This window comes from Aythya marila (genome assembly GCF_965140915.1).
Source record: "Aythya marila genome assembly, chromosome: 3".
Lineage (NCBI taxonomy): Eukaryota > Metazoa > Chordata > Aves > Anseriformes > Anatidae > Aythya > Aythya marila.
Genome location: NC_139044.1, coordinates 37,566,189 through 37,586,506, shown reverse-complemented (window position 1 = coordinate 37,586,506; position 20,318 = coordinate 37,566,189). Strand labels below are relative to the sequence as shown.

The following is a 20,318-nucleotide window of genomic DNA, read 5'->3' as shown; positions in this document are numbered from 1 at the left end:
CATTTCACTCATCCTCACTGGCTTTTTTCTTCTGAGTTTTGAACTCATCCTGTTTTTAGTAAACATAATGGTTAATAACATTTTTGAATGAAGGCATAATACGGTTATTTTCATATTTTCATGTAGATTTTACTTTACATTACAGAGAAGGCCTTTAGAAGACGGGAAAATAAAACATAGCGTAGCAAAACAAATGTAAAGATTAACAACAGACCTTCACAACCCTAGTAACTGAAAAATAAGATGACTGCTTATGTTGGTGGTATAATGTTTTGGATTTAAAAAACAAATTGGTAATATTCAGTGTGTGAGGAGAAGCCCAGACATCACTTCTCCTTCCAGTATAGTCAACAGATGTACTGCTTTTTGCCTTCTTTATAGTAGTCAGTCATGTAAAATAGCAGAGAGAAAAAATATAGAGAGGAGGCCAGCAGTAATGCCAATGCTTACATAGATGTACCTTTTCCTCTAGGCTTTCATTTACTCCTGATGACGTATGGCACTGTCAGAAAATACAGTTCTTCAAAATACATCAAATGTAAATAGCATATGCAGTTATGTATGTTTTTTAATGTTGATTTGAGAGTGGAAGTTGTAAAAATATCCTTCATGAAGTATTCCAGTGTTAGGGCATGTGATTGCCCCTCAGAGAGGAGGAAAGGGTGGGATGGATTCAACAGCAGATAGCCAATAGAGCAGCTAGTGTGGATGCACTTTGGCATGAAACTGAATAGTAATGAAGCAATACCCTAAAAAATAAAAAAAATAAAAATAAAAATAAAAAAGGAAACAAAGAAAGCTAGGTGATTAATAACCTGAATTGAGATGTCACATGGTCAAAAATTGGAATATTAAGGATAAAATTAAGTAGTAACAAGTAAACACTATAGCACTTCAGCAGGTATTTACTTGATTTATTATAGGGTTTCCAAGGGAGATTCTACGGTCTACTAGCAGCCATTTAAAAAAATGCCTAAATATATTCTAACAAACACAAATAATGAGTCAGATGGAATTGCTATGGTCAATTAAGTGGGTAATGGATATTTAAAAGCTTCCAAACATCAATAAATCTGAAACAGCTCTAAAGGAGTACTTGTAGAACAAAAATAATATGCACTTAAGAAACTGCTTGAGTACATATTTGCCTAAAGTTAACCACCAGTAAGAGGACAGCAAGTGTTTATGGTACTGTATACTGAGGGCATAAAAAGGTGTACCAAATGTGTGCCAGTTCATTTGTTGATAATTTGTAATAAATCCAAAGGGGACAGTGCAGTTTATTATGCTACTTAAATATTATCAAGAGGACCTGATTCTCATTTATGTGAAAATCTTTAAACACCTGATAGAATAAAAGAATCCTGCGACTGCGAAGTGGGGTAGCAGACAGCAGCTCAACAGTGTACCCCTTGGCACAAAGTTGAATGCTGTCCTTTGTCAGCTGCCACAAGATCGTAGTATGTGGTACACTTTCACATGCAGTAGGACAAAAGTTTTGGTTTTCTATGGATGATCCAAGACAAAAAAGATTTAGCTAAGACCCTCAAAACACCTGTAGATTGGGTAAAAGTTGTTCTGTGCATGAACAGAATGGTCTGAAGAAATTTTGAAACAGCATCCTGGAAATTCTCTATGTAGTGACAACAAGAACAGCAACAAAATATTAACTGATATTAGTTAGCTAGAACTTAAAAATCCGTAAATCAGTGACAAATCTGGTATAAGCAGTTACCGCTACTGCCTTTTCTCCTATGGCTCAGCAGTGGGTGCTGTTAGGCCAAGATAACATTGTTGTAAACACAATCTGAGAGATATTTAAGCTAAAATCCCCAAAACCTTCCACAGAAAATGTATTTTATTTTTTATGCATCTTATTTATAAAATCCATTTTTAAAATGTCATACACTTATGTTCACCTACTTACAGCAGTGGTAGCATGGGAGTATAAAAGTAAGTGGAAGGGATGATGCTTGGGGAAGAGTGGGTAGTAACGGGCTGAATTGTGTCACTGTTGTCACAGTACCTCATCTAACCACATTCGAAGTTAGAATCTGGCTCGATAACTATACCATAGTGCCCGTTAATATTTCATTTGCTTTACTATTAAGTCTTAACACAATGCTACAAATTGCCCAGAAAAACTCTAAACTAATTTCCACGTTTGCTTCACAGTTGGCCAATGTTGAGTTTAATTCATCACGTGTATGTCTTTGTGATATGGCACAACTTCTGCAACTTCCCTCCCATTTTGTCTTAAAATGTGTTTTGTTATCTTTCTCAGAGATTCGTTTGCTTGTGCATTTTTATTTGGAATTCAGAATGTGATAATAATAAAAATGTGATTAATGTGGTTATGGATCGATGTGGATGTACAGAGGCTTTTATCTAGTGTATAAAAGACTGTTTCTTTAAAACTCAAGATTCTCATTTACAGTAAAAGCTTTTTATGACACCAGAAGAGCAATGCAACTTTACATTGGAATTAAATTGTACTCAGTGTGCTCAGTTTAAGGCTGTCGGAAGGAAGCAAAAAAACTTTATTGAACATTATAATTTAATGAAACTTTATGTTACATAGTTTGTAGGCTGAGTAATTAGGTTTCTTTCTAGTCTTGGCCCATGTAAATATCTGGGAGTTTTATGGGATAATTTCTGGTCTTGTCAGAATACCGAGTCTGGTTAGAAGGTCTCAGAAGTATTATTGTATTGGTGAGCCACACAGAAGTTTTGAAGATAGCTCCTCAGGCTCAAATTCAGCTTTTTTTAATGTGAAGAAATTGTCTAAGAATAGCTTGCTTTGGTGAATAATTTACATGATAGTCCTTCTGAAGTCAGTATTTACATGCAATGACTACTCAGTAAGTACCAAATGTTAGGGAATAAAATCGTGTTTCAGTCTCAATATTATATTTAGAATTACTTCTCTCTATTTTCATTTGGACTGCTGTGCAGCCTGTCTGTCTGTAGCCTCTGTCTTTACAACTGAAGGCAAATCGGTGTAGCGCTGTTTGCTAACCTTGACATAGGAAATTTACAGGTTATTCACTTTTACCAAAGTAATGACATGTTATTTTTCATGTGAGTAACCCACATGACTCATCTTTCCATAGCATTCCTATTAATTAAAAGCAGTGGGGTGTTCTGTATGAGTAGATTTTTAGTGCTGATATTATACCGTTGGCACTACAGCCAAAGAAGTCCTCCAAGAGTGTCTTTTGGAGGAGATGGGGGGAGCTACAGGTGCTGCATTGGAAATAATGATGGAGCTGAAGCTTCCTGCACAGATTCCCTAGGAGTGTTTGTACAGCTTTCTCTCAGAGGTCAGGTGGGGGGAGTAGTTTGATTTTGCTACACAATTGCAGTTTGAAAAGTGTATCTTATAAAATAGAGCTGCTCTGTGTTAAGTATACAACCCTTTTTATTTATGGATGGAAGCAAAGTTTAGAATTGGAACTATCAGTGCAAATCACAAGCTTCTGTGACCTTTGTCTGGAAGCAGCATTAGGGCTTATTTTATGTATAGATCAACTCAGAAGGGCAAGTGCGTGCCATCTTTTCAGACACAATCGTAATACTTTACACACATATAATAAAGATTCTTCTTAGTTTTGCCAGAATCCCTGTACTGCATTAATCTTGTATCAAGCATACTAGATAATTAACTACACAGAATTTTGAAAGACAAATATATCTGTATAACGGAACCCTTTTAGATGATTAAAAATAAAATAGATTTGACTCACTGTTTTTACAAGAATTTCTGTAGAAATCTGTGAAACTTCTGTTGTCTGCTGCTGGTTTGATCCTTGATAAATACAGCAGGATTAGGAAAGGTTTTAAATTAAGAGCCTACATACCCTTCCCAAGTTCAGACCACGTGGTTGTGTCAAAAGATGTTTAGGCATGTGAGCTATGCTACTGAAATCAGAATAGAAGCAGAAATTATTAAAATCTTTCTTCTAGTGATTCCATATAAGTAAACATTTTGTTGGAAGCAACATTCTTTCTGAGTTACATCATTTCATTTATGCTATATAACTTATTTAGTCCATTCTGCATAATACTACATGCACTACACTGTGGAAAGGCTTTCCATAAAAAGACCCAAGAGGCTGAACTGAGACCAAAGTGAGGCTGGAAAAAAGCAGCATCTGTACAAAAGTTCACTGCAGAGGGTTTTTTTTTTTCTGACTAGGAAAGCATTCTTCTCCATGGAAACATGATATGGAGCTTTAACAGGAGTCTGCTTACTGCTAGGACCTGTGTTTGTTCCACCCTAAGGGTACCCTCGGGAGCACAGGGAAGAGAATTCTGATAAATCTGTTTCTTTTATAAAAAGAAACACTGTATGTAAAATCCTTCAGCAACCCTTTTCCTTTATGCTTTCGGGCCACATAAAATTGTGAAGGGCCATGGCTAGTACAGAAACGGAGCTGTAATGTCAGCTCATGCTGGCATATTAATGGCTTGCATAGGATCACCTGTGTTATTTGGCCATTTTATTGTATGCCCAGTGCTGTGGATGCCAGACTGATTTTTTTATTTTTTTATTTTTTGGAAACATCTTTGTAAGTCTACAGAGTGTATGAAGGTTACTCAAAAAAATTAAAGAAAATGAAGATCAATTCTAGTTATAATGTTGGCTCCCAGTATTGCCACAATTTCATTTTTTTCCCCTGAACCTGGTGGTTATTCTGTCTCATCCTTATAGAAGCACAAAATAAGCATTGTTGAGGAAGTATAAAATTTGTGCTACCTTTTTAACAAGTGGATTCTGGTATTTTAATAGTTCTTCATCTTTACTATGTCTTCTCTTCTTTGAGTATGTTGAAGGTCTGGTCCCATGGCTGAAAAATGGGGATCTTTGTGAGTCTCGTTACTTTTCTTTTGATAAATAGCCCCAGCTGAATTTAAAAAGAGGAACTTCAAAGCTTTGAAGCTAGAAAAGGGATGGAGTGCAGGAGCCAACAGGTCTTAAGGAGAGCTTTGGAGGCCATCTGCTAGCACTAAGTGGCCTTGATTTTGTTCATCTATGCTTGGTAGGTAGATAATAAGGCTGCATGAGTCAATTTTCAGTCTTATCACAATGCTCAGGCAAGCTGATGTTCTCCTTTCTGCAACAGAACTGGACTAAAGCATGAGGCTTTCTTGGTAGCTGCTGGTAAAACATGACACTCTTCTCCCTTCTTCACTGAGTCAACAATATACTTGGAACTGGTCATTTCTGAGAGAGATGTTGTTGGCATCTGTGTTACATTAAGAATCTCATTTGGCGTTCATGGAATTAAAAAATGATTTTTTCCTCTCTGAGAAAGAATTGGGTTGGAGCATAGGACAGGGATGTTGTGTACCTTAAAACCATTTGCATACAGAGTGATAGAAGGGTGACAATGTGCAGGATTGGATCACATTATCCTATGCCATTGTAGCTTCAACTTTTACTTAATCATTTCAAAACTTAGACTTGATCTTAATAGGCAGCGTGATGGAAACAATAGGCTTCCAGCTGGGAGAAGTTTTTGGCCCAGTATTGTGATTGTGAATGAAAACCTGTCTCCCCTATTGTAGTTCTATTGTACTAAAATAATATCAGTATTGTTATGCAATGTGAGATTAATTGACCTTTAGGCTACGGTATGTGTAAGCTTAACAAGTTAAATGCCATTGAAAACAACCATCCCAATCAGAAAAGGACCTGTTGTATGCATCTGTAATTTAAAGAAGAAAATAGGAGACATGGGATGAGATCCAGGACTAAACATCTGAAAGAGAGAGGCTGAAGTAGTCAACTTTAGTTGATTAAAGATATTCTGATCCTGTTTTTCTGTGGTGTCTTGACCTTACTAAAGTTCAGTTAGTATGTAATGGAAAAAACAACCGGTTTGATAGCAAAGTACAGGAAATGCCTTCAATCATGGCTGATTACAGTAGCAGCTTTTCTTCTGTTGCCTTTTTTTTGTGTGTGTGTTTTGTATTTTTTTTTAATGCTCTTTCTATGTGCCTGAAACAATGTAGAATAAAAATGCTTTGGAGCCCTTTATTTGGTGTGTCCAAGTAGAGCAATTAAATGTCTGGCTATTTGATGGATGTGTGTCAGGAGTTTTTGCAGTCAGGAAAGTGTAATATGACTTAAATGAGCAAAATTCAGAAGTTTTATTGTACGTAAATTTAAATACTAGCAAATTCTGTGTGTGTGTGTGTGTGTGCAAGAGAGACTTCTACTAGACAAATGAATGCAGATCTTCTCTTAATCAGCTTTTATCTGTCCATCTCCTACAAAAATTGAAGTTTCAAAACTAATTTGAATGAAAATAAGGTGAATCTCTATCTGGAACACAGGAAGCTGGGAAGCTGAACATACCTACACTGAATGTACATAAAGGCTCAGATTCATCTCACCTAACTTTAGGAATGCAAGAGAAGCCTCAAAGTCAGGATCGTGCTTGTCCTAGAGTGCGTTTAGCCAGGATAAGCCTCTTTAGGGAGCTGTGCAGCCCACATATTCTGTGAATCATCCTCTTGGAGATAGCCGTGTAGATGGCTATGGAGGTAGCCTGAGGCAAACTGAGCTACCTCAAATGCTTGGATTTGGTGGGATCAGGTCAGAATCCTGAGAAACAGAGGAAAGAATACTACAAAACCAGAACAAAATATTTCATAGCTTTAGTTACTTTCATGTTTTACATAAATTATTAAAAAAAAAAAAATGGAATTGTGATTGATTACATTACAACCTTTATTCTGTCATTGCTATTATCTGTATAAAGCAATATGTCTTCTTTTGGGCTATTAAGAGTTGCAAGGCTTCATTGCTAAGATGATAGCTAGCAAGGACTGCTGCAGGAAACAAGATGCTACATGGATAGACATGCATTTGTTGGCTGAATGTTTTTCTGTTCTGTGTAAGAAAGTTGCAATTGAAGAAGACAGTGAAGAAAAAAAAGAATGTTAGTCTTTTCTATTAGCCACAGAAACTATGCCTGAAAACCAAGTACTCTTTTCTTTTCTGCATGTTTGCAGAAATACTCTTTTTCCACCGTCCAAATTTGTCATCATACCTACTGAAGCCACTGAGGAAAAAAACACTGTTCTAGGTTTCCAAAGACAAACTTTTGAGCTGATCTGGATAAGAGAAGTTAATTAGTATGTCTGCAGATAAATTTGCTTCCTAAGGTTATGCTAGCATTTTTTTCAGAATTAAGTTTTCTGGACTTGATCTGACAAGCTTTTCTAGCTTCACGCCATCCTTTCACTGTCTTTCATTGTGGTTTTATCAAATAATGATTTAGTATTGTTTTGTTTAAAAGGATTATAGACATACATAGCAGGCACTCTTAGTTTGCGCTCCACCTAACTTATTGTTATAACAATGCATATGCAATCTTGTTTGTATGTTATCTGAGATATAAAAATAAGAGCATGAAGCATTGAATCTCACACAGTAGAATACCACAGCTTGAGTCAGTCTTTGGCTGAACCTGGGGAGCTTTATTGTCCTCGGTGGGATCACTGAGGTGTCAGCAAGGACAGGTTGTGTCACGTTACATATTTAGCAATGACTCAACACAATAGCTTTTTAGCAGAGACTGACACAGTAAATATTGTCAGTGGGAATACAGATTTCATCTTGTCATTCCCAGCTGGAATATCTAGAGCCACTTAGGATTTGGGGAATGGGGAGAAAATATGTGAAAAGGGCTCAAGGATTGAGATAAGGACGAGAAAATAACGCAATAATTATTGTAACGGGCAAAACAGACTCAGCATAAGAAGACAGTAAGATTTATTGCTCATTACTAACAAGCTAGAGGAGTGAGGAACAAAGGAAAGAAACCAAAAGCACCTTCCCCCCCCCCCATCCACCCTCTTCTACCTCCTCCCCCCGAGTGACGCAGGGAACGGGGGAATGGGGGTTATGGTCAGTCTACAGCACTTCTTCTCTGCCGCTCCTTCTCGGTCACTCTCATCCCCTGTGCTGTGGGGTCCCACCCACAGGATACAGTCCTTGATGAACTGATCCGGCATGGGCTTCCCACAGGCAGCAGCTCTTCCAGAACTGCTCCAGATATGGGTCCGTACCACGGGGTCCATCCCTCAGGAGAAAACTGCTCCAACCTGGCTCCCCTACAGGCAGCAGCTCCTGCCAGGTCACCTGCTCCTGCGTGGGCTCCTCTCCACGGGCTACAGGTTCGGCCTGGAATCTGCTCCAGCACGGGTCTTCCACAGGTGGCAGCCTCCATCGATGCAGGGCCACCTGCTCCACCGTGGTCTCCTCCACGGGCTGCAGCATGGAACCCTGCTCCACCGTGGTACTCCATGGGCTGCAGGGGGACATCCTGCTTCACCATGGGCCTCACCACAGGCCGCAGGGGACTTCTGCTCCAGCGCCTGGAGCACCTCTCCCCCTCCTTCTACACTGACCTTGGTGCCTGCAAGGCCGTTTCTCACTCCCTTCACTCTCCCAGCTGCTGTGTGGTGCAGCGTTTTTTTCCCTGTCTTAAATATGCTCTCACAGAGGCGCAAAACAACATCGCTTATTGGCTTAGCTCTGGAAAACAATGGGGCCATTCCCAAACATGGGGCAGCTTCTAGATCTTTCTCACAGAAACCACCCCTATGGTATGGCCCCCTGCTACCAAAACCTTGCCACATAAACTCACTACACTGACACAGTAAATATTGTCAGTGGGAGTACAGATTTCATCTTGTCATTCCCAGCTGGAATATCTAGAGCCACTTAGGATTTCTCAGCTAAAATTTTCAAGGAAAAGAAAGGTTAGAAAATGGTGTTTTTAAACAAAGGAGAGGGGGGAAAAATTCTCTAATAGAACTGTCAATAGCCACTCACATGTCAGTCAGATGTGCAGTGCAAGACCAGGATGCTCAGACCTGGGTCAGAGCCAGCCTCGGAGAAGAGGACACCATCCTGAGCACCAGGCCAACAGCTATTTGCACACTGCTTTTATACAAACTTTTGAACACACTGTGTTTTCACTCAACATAAAATACTATTTATTTATTTATTTTTTAATCTCAAGCTTTACAGAAGGGAAAGATCACTTGCTATCTGCTATAACTGTTTCTGAGGCAGATTGTCCTATACAGTGGGTCTAATAGGAAGCCAGCTCCACTTGTGTCAGTTCTTGGTAAAAAGAACTACAGGCCATGGGAAGGCAGAGTTGCCACTGGGATCCAACACAAAATTTGTCTAAATTAGGCCTTCAGATTCAATAGTTCAATAGGAACAGTTGTAACACTACATCCCATCCCTGCCTTAGTCTTATTGAGGAATTGTCACATTCCCAGGTACGGGTCATGGAAGGACGAGGATTAAAAAACAGCGTGATGTGAATGTAAAAAGAAACTCTCTCTTGAAAAAGAAATAGAAACCACTCCCCTCTGTGCTTAGCCAATTTGTGAGAATGTTTTACGTAATGTATATCTGAACTTCTAGATATTTCACTTATGTTCTCAAATAAAAATGTGGAAATAATAAGAAAGGAAAGGCAACACAAAGAAAACCTGTTAAGTATGATATATTTATTTGTCTACGCATTATTTCAAGGAAATTCGGCATAATAAGATAAGCAGATCATGCACTGTAATGTCCTAAGTTGCTACCGACAATTGTAATAAAGTTATGGTCAAAGCCATTAAAAGGCCATATATAGAAATTATTTTATAGAAGTTATTTTTATGCTATCAGAAAAGTCACTGCTTTCCTTAAGCTCCTGGAAAGGAATATTAAACCTTTGGTCAATACGTCGTTAAGACATCAGTTAATAGTGAGGGCTGCATGATTAAAACAGCTGCCCTTTCCATCTCAGGATCTTGCTTTCCTAAAAGTTCTCTCAATGGTACATTGCTGGAGCTGGCAACTTCATGCAATCCATATTTTTACTTCCTAATGACCAGGTTTTACCAAGCCACAGCTGGCAATGGTGTGTTTGTCTCCCTCTGATGTCCTTGGCAGGTAGATAGCAAGCTGCCATTTGCTACATCCCTTCTCCTGTCTCTGCCACCCCTGTAGTCTGCCAGATATCTGTGCAGATGGCATGATGATGGACATTGTGCTAAATGGGGAAAGTAATATGTGGGTTTTTAAAATAAACATGCCTGACAGGAAGGCATTGTACATATGGATTCACATCAATAAAAGGTGGATTTGCTGCATTGCAAACTTGGCACTGCTGAAAAGCAACACTGTTTTCAAATCTGCACAGTGGGTTTTTCTGTATGTTGCTGGGTACAACTCTTCTATAGTTTTGGTGATAGATGATGCCCTTATTCTGTAATGTAATAGTGTAATGCAAAGAAAGTGCTTTTCATAAATCCAGTAATTACTTAATGAATCAAAATAAAAGCAAAACAGAAATTCCAAGACTTTCAGATAAACACAGGCAAAACTTCCTGAGATCTCTTACAACAATAAAAGCAGCAGAAGCATTTTTCCTTACATTTCTCCATACTCCCTCCTTGCTAGCAAAAACTGCCCTACTGTTCTGAATCCACCTGTAAGAATGAACAGTCCAGCGCATGCTGTATTTCTTACACTAAGGGAGATCACCTCACCTGGTAGAACCCGACCTCCGGTGACACTGCTATTATTGCATTTTCATGCTCAGTAACAGGGAAAATTATGGGTTTCTTTTCTGTACAGTTTTTTGAAAGGCAGAAAATGATATTTTTTTAGTTTGTGTTATCTTAGAAGTTATGGTTTGGATTTGTTTTCTCATTTATCTCCGATCTGTCATGGGGATAAGAAAGCCTTGCTGATGTTTCATGACTTATACACATAATGAAATAAAAGAATCCACTAGTGAAGAACAGTTCTAGTTTATCTATCCCATAGTCTAAGGAAACTGATATTAAGTTGATGAAGCTTAGTTACTAAAGAAGCTGACATCAGAACATAACAATTTTTTTGTTTGTTTGTTTGTTTGCTTGTTTTCTGACCAGCTCCATATATAGCTCCATTTTGGTTAGACCAGGATCTAGTATGTTAATTATCTGGGTATTTGAAGAACACCAATGTGTTTGAAGAACTGAGATGAAGACTTTGGTTAATTTCTCTGTCATACAGAAAAGACCATTTCAGGCAGTATGGTACAAATGGTCCAAGTTCTATGATATTTTCTGCTTATGGCTAAAAATTATATTGAAAATGCACTATTAACTAAAATTACAGCAAAGAGCAAGTTTGTGCTGGGTACAGGAGAGACCTGTTGGTGCAGGAGAGCATCTTTGTCTCAAATGCATTTTGGATACCACTGAGTAACTTAAAAAGTAATTCTAAGAACGTAGAGGTCTTACCTTAATTAAAATAGAAAAAGTAATTTCATCTTACTAATTGGAATTGTTAATTGATATAATGAGGGAGTTGCCCTCAGTTATGAATTTCAGTAACCGTAGGACTGGAGAACAGTTCTGTTGGCACTCCGTGTCTTGTTATGGGGATGTTTCCTTTTTACCTTCTGTGGCTTCTTCTGTGAATAGCCTGTCTATTCAAAGCCTGCAGAGAGGATGTGATTTTCCCATGCAGGGGAACAATGGCAGTGGCAATTATTTCAAATACACTATTGAAAGGGTTTTATAGCAGCTGAAAGTCACAAAACCAAAACAAAATTACGAAGGATCTGTTTCTTTGACAGTAGTTCAGTAACTGCATATTTTTGACTTGTGTTCTTTGATGTTCTGTAGATGTTTAATAAGGTGCAGTACTTCACTTAACTTTCGTCATATAAAGGAATATCCTTGTTTCCAATGCAGTTATCATTTGTAGATAACGATTATGATACACTGAAATGTATATGCTTTATATTTTTGTTGCTTATTCAGCAGCTAGAGTAGAAGCAGATGCTGTGCAGATATTGCATTGTAAAATGAGTGCTTAAACCAACACGTGATCATGTTTCTTAGCTACTTGATCCTGTTCTTCAAATATGGATTTATTTAGTTACTAATGTTTACCTGATTCAAAGGCTACTGTCAGTAATGTTTGGCAGACTCACTGTTCAAAACCCATCTTGGCTGTTTAACTGCCTTACTTTCAACAAGAAAATTACCTGTTATCTAAGTGGCGTGTGTGACACATGGCCACACAGACAAGGTGGTTATCTTGCTGGCTACCGTTTGAAGTCAGACTTGAAGAACCCAGTCCCGCAAAGTCCTCATCACCAGGGCATTTCTGGGAAGCTAGGGCAGTCGGTGGCTCATGACACTGGCATGTGGAGGAATGAATGGGAAGCTTTCTTGCAGGTTACCTGCAGCCAGCCTGCTCTTCTGTTCAGACACGCACAAGCCTTGCTGTTACAATCCTGATTCTCTCTTAAGATCCTGCCAGTCATTCCAGTTTCTGAGGTGACTGTGATGCTGGCAGATGCCCAGAAATGGAAACCGAGGCTTAAATTTCTGGTTAATGCTTTCTGAGAAAAGAAGTGATTCAAAAAAAAACATGTTACGCAACTGACTGCTCAAGTCAACTGAACTGACTGTACAAAGTATCTTGGCAAACAAAGGAGAGAGATAGCTTAATGCATCATTACTGCATTCAAGCAACCTGGGCACTTTCCTAGCTTAACTGGTTAGGTTGTTTGCAAATTGCAAGTAGTTACTCAGGTTGTGGGAGCTCATTTTGTCAGAAACAGATGACTTTCTTAGCTCCTACAAAGAGTATGCAAAACGAGAAAAAGAAGAATGTAATAGATCTTTGTCATTGAGCTATTTGACACTGTATCATTTGGTAAGCTCTGATTTAGACACAGACAGCTGGCAGTAATACCAGGAACCAAGTAAAAGTCTGGATGGATCCTAATGGATCATTCTGTACAATGAATTTACATTCCAGAGACAGAGCTGTTTACTTTCTGTGATGATAGGAGAGCTGGCTGTGTCTTAGAAAGTTCTGGGGAGACAGAGGTCTTAAAATAAAACTTTTTTTTTTTTTTTTCACTGGCACTGCTGCTCTGCAAAAACATGTTCCCTTAACAACTCTTTTCTGTTACGTTTTCATTTTTTTCCTCGTCTCTGAGTGTTTTCTTTTTTTTTTTTCTTCTGAGGTGTTAAATGTCACATTACCTATTCTCTTACATTTATTTAGTAACTAAGCTTTCTTTTTCCTTTTTTTTTTTTTTTTTTCCCTCTGTCAACTGCAAATTGTTTTTAAATGGTTTTCAGTGCAAGCAGTTTTATGGACTATGATAATCTTGTGGGCTAGCTATGAATTTGGCACTTTGGCAGACTCCCAGCTTACCTTTTAACCTCCCCTATCTACTTTGATGGAAGTCATGCTGTTGTTGTTTTAGCTTCTCCGAAATTTCTTCTGCAACTTTGATGCACTTTGTATTTGCAGTAATAAAAATCTACTGGTGTCAAATTCTGTTACTGCATGAGTAATTAAGCTGATGTCCTCAACGCCTCTAATAGAGTTGTGAAGAGGCTTATAGCCTTCATTGTTTAAGCTTGATGAAAGGGTCCCAGATGTGGTTTTTTTTTCTGTCAAGTAGGATTATAATTTCATAAATAGTAAGGAAGTTAAATTGACTTGTGCTTTTACAGGTAAGCTTAAAATTTCACTGTTGGTCTTTACAGGTAGTCAGAATTTAATATTAAGGCTCTTGCTTTTTTTTTCCCTATGCTCAGTCTATTCATTCTCTTTTTCTACTGTCAAGTTTTTATTTCTAGTTTCTGTTACTTACAGGAATCTTTAAGCAAATAAAGGGATAGTAAAGGGATAGTTGGAGGTGATTGTTTGGCAGGTTAAATGGTTAGATGAAGGGGATTATGCTGTAGCCTGTTTGATCTCAGGCTGTTTAGGAACTGATAAAAACGATGAATTCAAGGAATGACAAAATATGTAGTCTTCTCCAAAGGGCCTTATGTGGGTGAACAACTGAGGACATACAAAAGTAGTGCAACTGATCTGGAGAGACTGAAGTCAGGTGTAGGGCATATTGGTTGCAAGGAGCATTTCTACATTCCATATATACTTCAATTACATAAACCATAATTGATGAGGCTAGTTTATGGGGGGAACAGTGGATTTACTGTTAATGAGGTAGATCTGACTTTGTCAAACTTCTTGCATATGCACAAACCACTTAGCATAACTGTGTGCACAGCATAACTGGCTTCTACATGCACAGTAGGTCATTCAGTGCTTTCCAAAAGTGTCTGATTTAATACTCTGATGTGCAGTCTTTATGAAGACCTTAAGCAGTAAGCCCACTGTGTACCAGAAATACCTGATTTTTTTTGCTATCCTGTATATGTAGTATAGGTTAGATACAGGCAGGCCAGCATGCCCAAAATCGTGAACAAATGTTTTTTTAAAAAAAAAGACAAAATAATAAAATAATAATAAAATCCACCTACTGAAGTAGGCCTGATATGGAGAAAAGAGCATTTCAGGGGAAATCCCAGCATACTGTATCTGTGGACATGTCTCACATAACACAGCCTTGGAAGGATTATTTAATTATGGAATGCTTTGTGCTGGAAAGGACCTTAAATATCATCTAGTTCCAACTCACAGGCTGGGGTGTCACTCTTTTGCTCTAAGAGTAGTGTTTTTAAAGAGCTGCCAGCTCTGATCAATTCCTCTGTCCCTGTGGACAGATTCCCAGCAAATCTTATCCACTAATTCTTTAAACATTTTAGCCACTCTGGTAATCTTGCCTGGCTTCAGAGCCAGCATAATAATCTGCTGAAGGTAGATCCTACATTTTTAATTCATGCACTGGGTTCTTGCTCAAAACATAGCAAAAGGCAGGAGAAATCCTTTTATGATGCTAAGTTAATTCATTATAATATTTATATCACGCAGCCATAATTCCTCCTAAGTAGTGACCACGATGCAGTCATAATATTAAATTGTCCACTGGTACAGGACAATACACAGTACTTCTAATGCCCATTGTAAGTCATAGCCCTAATCTGACAAACACATTAAAAATTGGTTGTTTGACAATTTTATTTTGGGGCAAGCTTGTCGTCTTCTGCAAATGTTGATATTGTAGACCCAAATCCCCAGACAAAGTTGGAGGAGACATAGTATATGCAGGACAGGCTTCCTCTAGAAATTCCACCTAGCAAAGGAAGAGAAGCATCAACAAGTCCTGGCCTACCAAATGGCAGTTTCAAGATATGCAGAGTTCTTGAAGAAGTAAATGTGGGGTGAACGTGCCTCATCCTGGGCACGAGGAGAAAATGAGAATGATTTACCTGAGAGAGGACCTCTTTTAAAACTTGAGGGCAAAACCTCCCTGAGTGACATAAATAAGGCATTCATAGAGTCAAAAGAAGGTACAAGCAACCACATTGGGTCACACCAAACATCACTCAGGTTAGACCCTGTTCTTGGCAGTTGTCAGTAGCTTACGCAGTAATGTGCACTTATTACAAATCAAATATCCTCTTTTCTTGTAGCTATAGCAGTATCTAAGTACATTAATGAGCTCAACTACAGCATGTTCTCTGCAGCCCAGACTCCCATGTTAACCTCTTTAATGAGTTCATCCGCACTGGTGAGCACCAGGTCTGGTAACATTTCCCCTCTGGTTGATTTGTCTAATAGCTGGACCAGGAAGTTATCCTCTACTTCCTTCATGGGTCTCCTGGATTGCTTACAGCCTTCTGTGTTGCTTTCCCAGCAGACATCCAGGTGGTTGAAATCCCCCAACAGGATGAGAGCCTGTGAGCGTGATGCTTCTTGTAGCTGAAGCAAGATGGCCTTGTCAACAGGCTCCCCTTGATCTGGCAGCCTGTAGTAGTCTCCAGCCACAAGGTGTCCTTTATTGTTCCAGTCCTTAACTTTTACCCGCAAGCTCTTAACCTGTCTGTGTCTGTTTCTCAGAGGTATCACAGTCTATTTCTTAACATAGAGGTCAACCCCCCTTCTCTGCTTATCTCTTCTGAAAAGCTTGCAGCCCTCAATTGCAGCGTTCCAGTTGTGTAATTCATCCCACTATGTTTCCGTGATAGCAATTAGGTCATAGTTTTCTAATTGCAGCGTGGTTTCAAACTCCTCCTGCTTGTTTCCCATGCTGCGTGCATTGGTGTAGAGGCACTTAATCATCTAACCTGTCTGAATGTTTCCACTGTGGATCTAAAATCTGGGGGCTGGAATTTGTTGGCATTAAAGATTTTGGCAACAAAATCTTTTCATAGATTCATGGACTGGTTTGGGTTGCAAGGGACCTTAAAGATCATCTAGTTCTAACCCCCTGCCATGGGCAGGGACACTTTCAACTAGACCAGATTGCCCAAAGCTCCATTCAGGCTGGTCTTGAACACTTCCAGGGATGGGGCATCCAGAACTTCTCTGGGAAACTTGTTCCAATGTCTCACCACCCTCATGTGAAGAATTTCTTCCCAATGTCTATTCTAAATATACCCTCTTTCAGTTTAAAAGTGTTCCCCCTTGTTCTATCACTGCACCCTCTGACAAAGAGTCCCTCCCCATCTTTCCTGTAGGCCCCCTTTAGGTACTGGAAGAGTGTCATAAGGTCTTCCTGAAGCTTTCTCTTCTCCAGGCTAAATAACTCCAACTTTATCAGCCTGTCTTCATAGGAGAGACACTCTTGTCTTCTGATCATCCTTGTGGCCCTCCTGTGTATTCACTCTGATAGGTCCATGTGTTTCTTCTGCTGGGGACCCCAGAACTGAACACAGGACTCCAGGTAGGGTCTCACAAGGGTGGAGTAGAGGGGGAGAATCACCTGCCTTGACCTGCCAGCTACACTTCTTTTGATGCAGCCCAGGATAAGATTAGCTTATTGGGCTGCAAGTGCACACTGCCACCTCATACTCTGTTTTTCATCCACCAATACCCCCGTGTTCATTTCCTCAGGACTGCTGTCAATCCATTTTCTGTCTAGCCTATATTTGTCCTTGGTGTTGAGGTGCAAGATCTTGGCCTTGTTGAACTTCATGAGGTTAACACAGGCCCACCTTTCAAGCCTGTCAAGGTCCCCCTTCTCTCACTGTGTCTGTCACACCATTCAGCTTGGTGTCATCCACAGACTTGCTGAGAGAGCACTCAATCCCACTGTCATGTTACCAACAAAGATGTTACATATACCACATACCAGTGCCAATTCAGACCACCGAGTGACACCACTCATCACTGGTCCCCATCTGCACATTGGGACACTGACTGCAACACTTCGAGTACGACTGTCCAGCCAATTCCTTATCCATCAAGTGGTCCATCCATCTAATCTATGTCTCTCCAATTTAGAGACAAGGATGTGGTGAGGGACAGTGTCAAAAGCTTTGCACAAGTCCAGATAGATGACATCAGTTTCTCTTCCCTTATCTACTAACCGTGACCACATCATAGAAGGCCACCAAATTTGTCAGGCATGATCTGCCCTTGTTGAAGCCATGTTGCCTATCACCAATCACCTCTCTTGTTTTTCATTTGTTCACAGAGGTTGGTATGCAACTTTATTCCTATAACTGATTTAGAATTTGTCTACACGTACTTATTTATCATCAGTTCCATCTACGGGAACTTCTCTGTCTAGAAAAAAAGTTCTGATCAAGGGTGCCCACACAAAGTCACCTAAGGACATATGTCCTGCTTTTGATTCTCACCTCTCTATGCATTCACACATACAATGTCTTCCTTTATTACTGCATATTTTCAATACACTACAAAAGCATCTAGATAGAAGTATAAAAATAAAGTAGGCCATGCAATATCAGTGAATTGTAGAATATCCTGAGTTGGAAGTGACCCACAGTGAATTTTGTTGTCTTTGTTTTTTGTTTTTGTTTTGTTTTTGTTTTTTTTATCATTTGTACCTGATAAAATTTTATTAATAGTGGATTTTATTTTGTTGTTGTTGTTTTTCATGCAAGTGAGGGCTCTTTTGTGCACTGGCTTTCCAGATCCTACTGTAGTTTAGTCTAAGGCAGTGGCAGGTAAGTTAAATGGTAAATAACATCCATTGTGTTTGGATCATGAGATAACTGTCAATGGTATATTTAGAAAATGTGCAGAGGGCAAGACAGGAAAGGTGGATATCCCTTTCTCAACCTGTTTTTGACCTCACCCAATTTAATAACTGAAGAATTGTGTATTTTCGACACAAAGACGTTTGTACAAAGAATGATCAGAGAGAGGCAGCTGCTAAGATGTGTTGTTCAACAATGAATGCAAAATAGTCATGTGAGATTATTTCTGTGCAGCTTTTAAACAGCAAAAAATTAGGCTCCCAAAGATGGGAGCATTGTTTATCAGCCCTCTCCTTGCAGTCTGAACTTTGTATTTCTAGTATATGTTAGGAATACAATTCAAAGTAATCCAGGTTTGAAGGTAACAATTAATTCAACCCATATGCTAAATATGGGTAAATTGGTACTCCTTATTTTGTGCTGATACAAAAAGGGAGAGTGACTTTATTAGACGACAATGACCTATTTCACACAAGAGTCTTAGATCTGTAACAAGCGAGAGACTGAGATCTTTTCCAAATGTTTCTGATGCTTTACAGCTGTGCTTCCATGCAGCTGAAGAGAGAGTACAGGTCTCATCTTACAAAATGCTTGTCATTACCTGCTTCCTTTTTGCCATTATCCAGGTCTATTTAGTGACTGCTACCAGTCACTTTTCATGCACACATGTGAAGGGCAATTACTTGGTGTTGTTTGTGAAACCATCTATTTGTCATGTTCTATAGTTTCTGTTCAAATTCAGGAGTGTGTGCTCAAAACTTGAGAGCCGATTTAAATCTGTGACTCTTTATTTCAGGGACCTGAAACTGGACAATATTCTTCTGGATGCAGAAGGCCACTGTAAACTGGCTGACTTTGGGATGTGCAAAGAAGGGATTCTGAATGGAGTGACCACCACAACCTTTTGCGGCACGCCTGACTATATAGCTCCAGAGGTATTATTTTTCACTGCGCTAAGAATATAGATAGTATCATTCATCAGATGGAATATTACATGTGTAATTTTAGACACTTTTTATATGTAGATGAAAGCAATAGATGATGCAAACTAGGCTGTGCCACAGTTTTCCTGGTTAATCCTGCAGAATTAGTTTATTCTATAGGGCAAGAACAATGTTCCATGTCGATAGGAGTTGGATCTTCTTTTATTTATTCCCTGAACTCAACAATATTCTTCTCCATATTCTCATTTCTGACTTAGCATCATTGTGAAGGCACTTCAAAGAAGCCTTCACTAAAGGCTTTAAGAAGATAGATGCAACTGAGTACTGTCAGCACTGGTCTTTAGTAGTTATAAAAAGTGTTTTAATTCTTAATGAGACTTAAAGGGGGATGTTCATATGGAAGAGACTGTAGGTTTGATGTCATTTTGCGTTAACATCTTTGTGAGAATATCATTTCTTCCTTTCTTTAAAGTATTTGTGAGTGAAAAATATTATCTTTGTGCTACTTATCATATGGGTGGAGAGAAAATATATATATTTGCATAGAAACATAGGATTCTTTTATAGGGATGCTGCAACATCCATATAAAACAGTTGAAAACACCCAAATTCACTTTAAGGCATTCATTGGGTAAAATAATTTGCTGATAATTGTGCTGGTTTCACATATCCTAAATTTTAAGATTATAAGGTGAATTTCTGAGTGCTTCAAATGAATCAGTATTATTCAGTTTATCTGATAGACAGACTTTTGTCAGCTCAATTTAGTTAGTAATCCATGCATCTTTTTTGCCAAAGATTCACTGTGCTGATATAGTATAAAAAGTTTCAATGGTTTGTCTTTCATCAACCATAAATTTGCATCAGGGAAAAATGTAAGTTTATTATTTGCTTGAGACAATAAATTAGAAATCCATATTGCTAGAGTTCATGTCTGGCAAGCTTTGGTAGCACAACTGATAAGTTGTGAGTCATCTTGGAACTATTGTAACATCTATGAACATGTTTTGTGGCATTTCAAAAGTACTCTGCAGGTAAAAGAAAGTAAGTACCAGAGTGATGGGTTTGGTTCTATATGAATTCTTTTTTGATTTAGTATACTAATTGAGTCATTTAGCAAATTCTTTAAAAACTATTACTAAAAACAAAGCAATAATAATATTCTATGAACTTTTATATTAAATGCTTTTCTCACTGATGTCAGTAACTCAGGCTTCCGTTTTGTCATCCTGATTGCAGAAGCTTATCTTCTGCTCCTATTTCTCTTGCCTCATGGTAGTATGTTTCAATTTCCTTTTCTTTAGCAATATCTGAATTCCAGAGACTGTGCCCTGAACACTTGAAAAGTACACTTCTGAAGACTATCATTTTCTATAATTAATGTGTATAAAATTTAATATCCAATCAACT

At 38.7% G+C, this 20,318-nt stretch overlaps 1 protein-coding gene across 1 annotated transcript in view; it reads left to right on the top strand.

Moving 5' to 3' along the window:
* PRKCE (protein kinase C epsilon) overlaps nt 1-20,318 on the top strand; it is a 296,885-nt gene that overhangs the window by 250,143 nt on the left and 26,424 nt on the right. Inside the window, exon 12 of the mRNA XM_082756305.1 lies at nt 18,761-18,899. Coding sequence (XP_082612431.1) covers nt 18,761-18,899 — 139 coding nt within the window. The remainder of the gene's footprint in view (nt 1-18,760; nt 18,900-20,318) is intronic.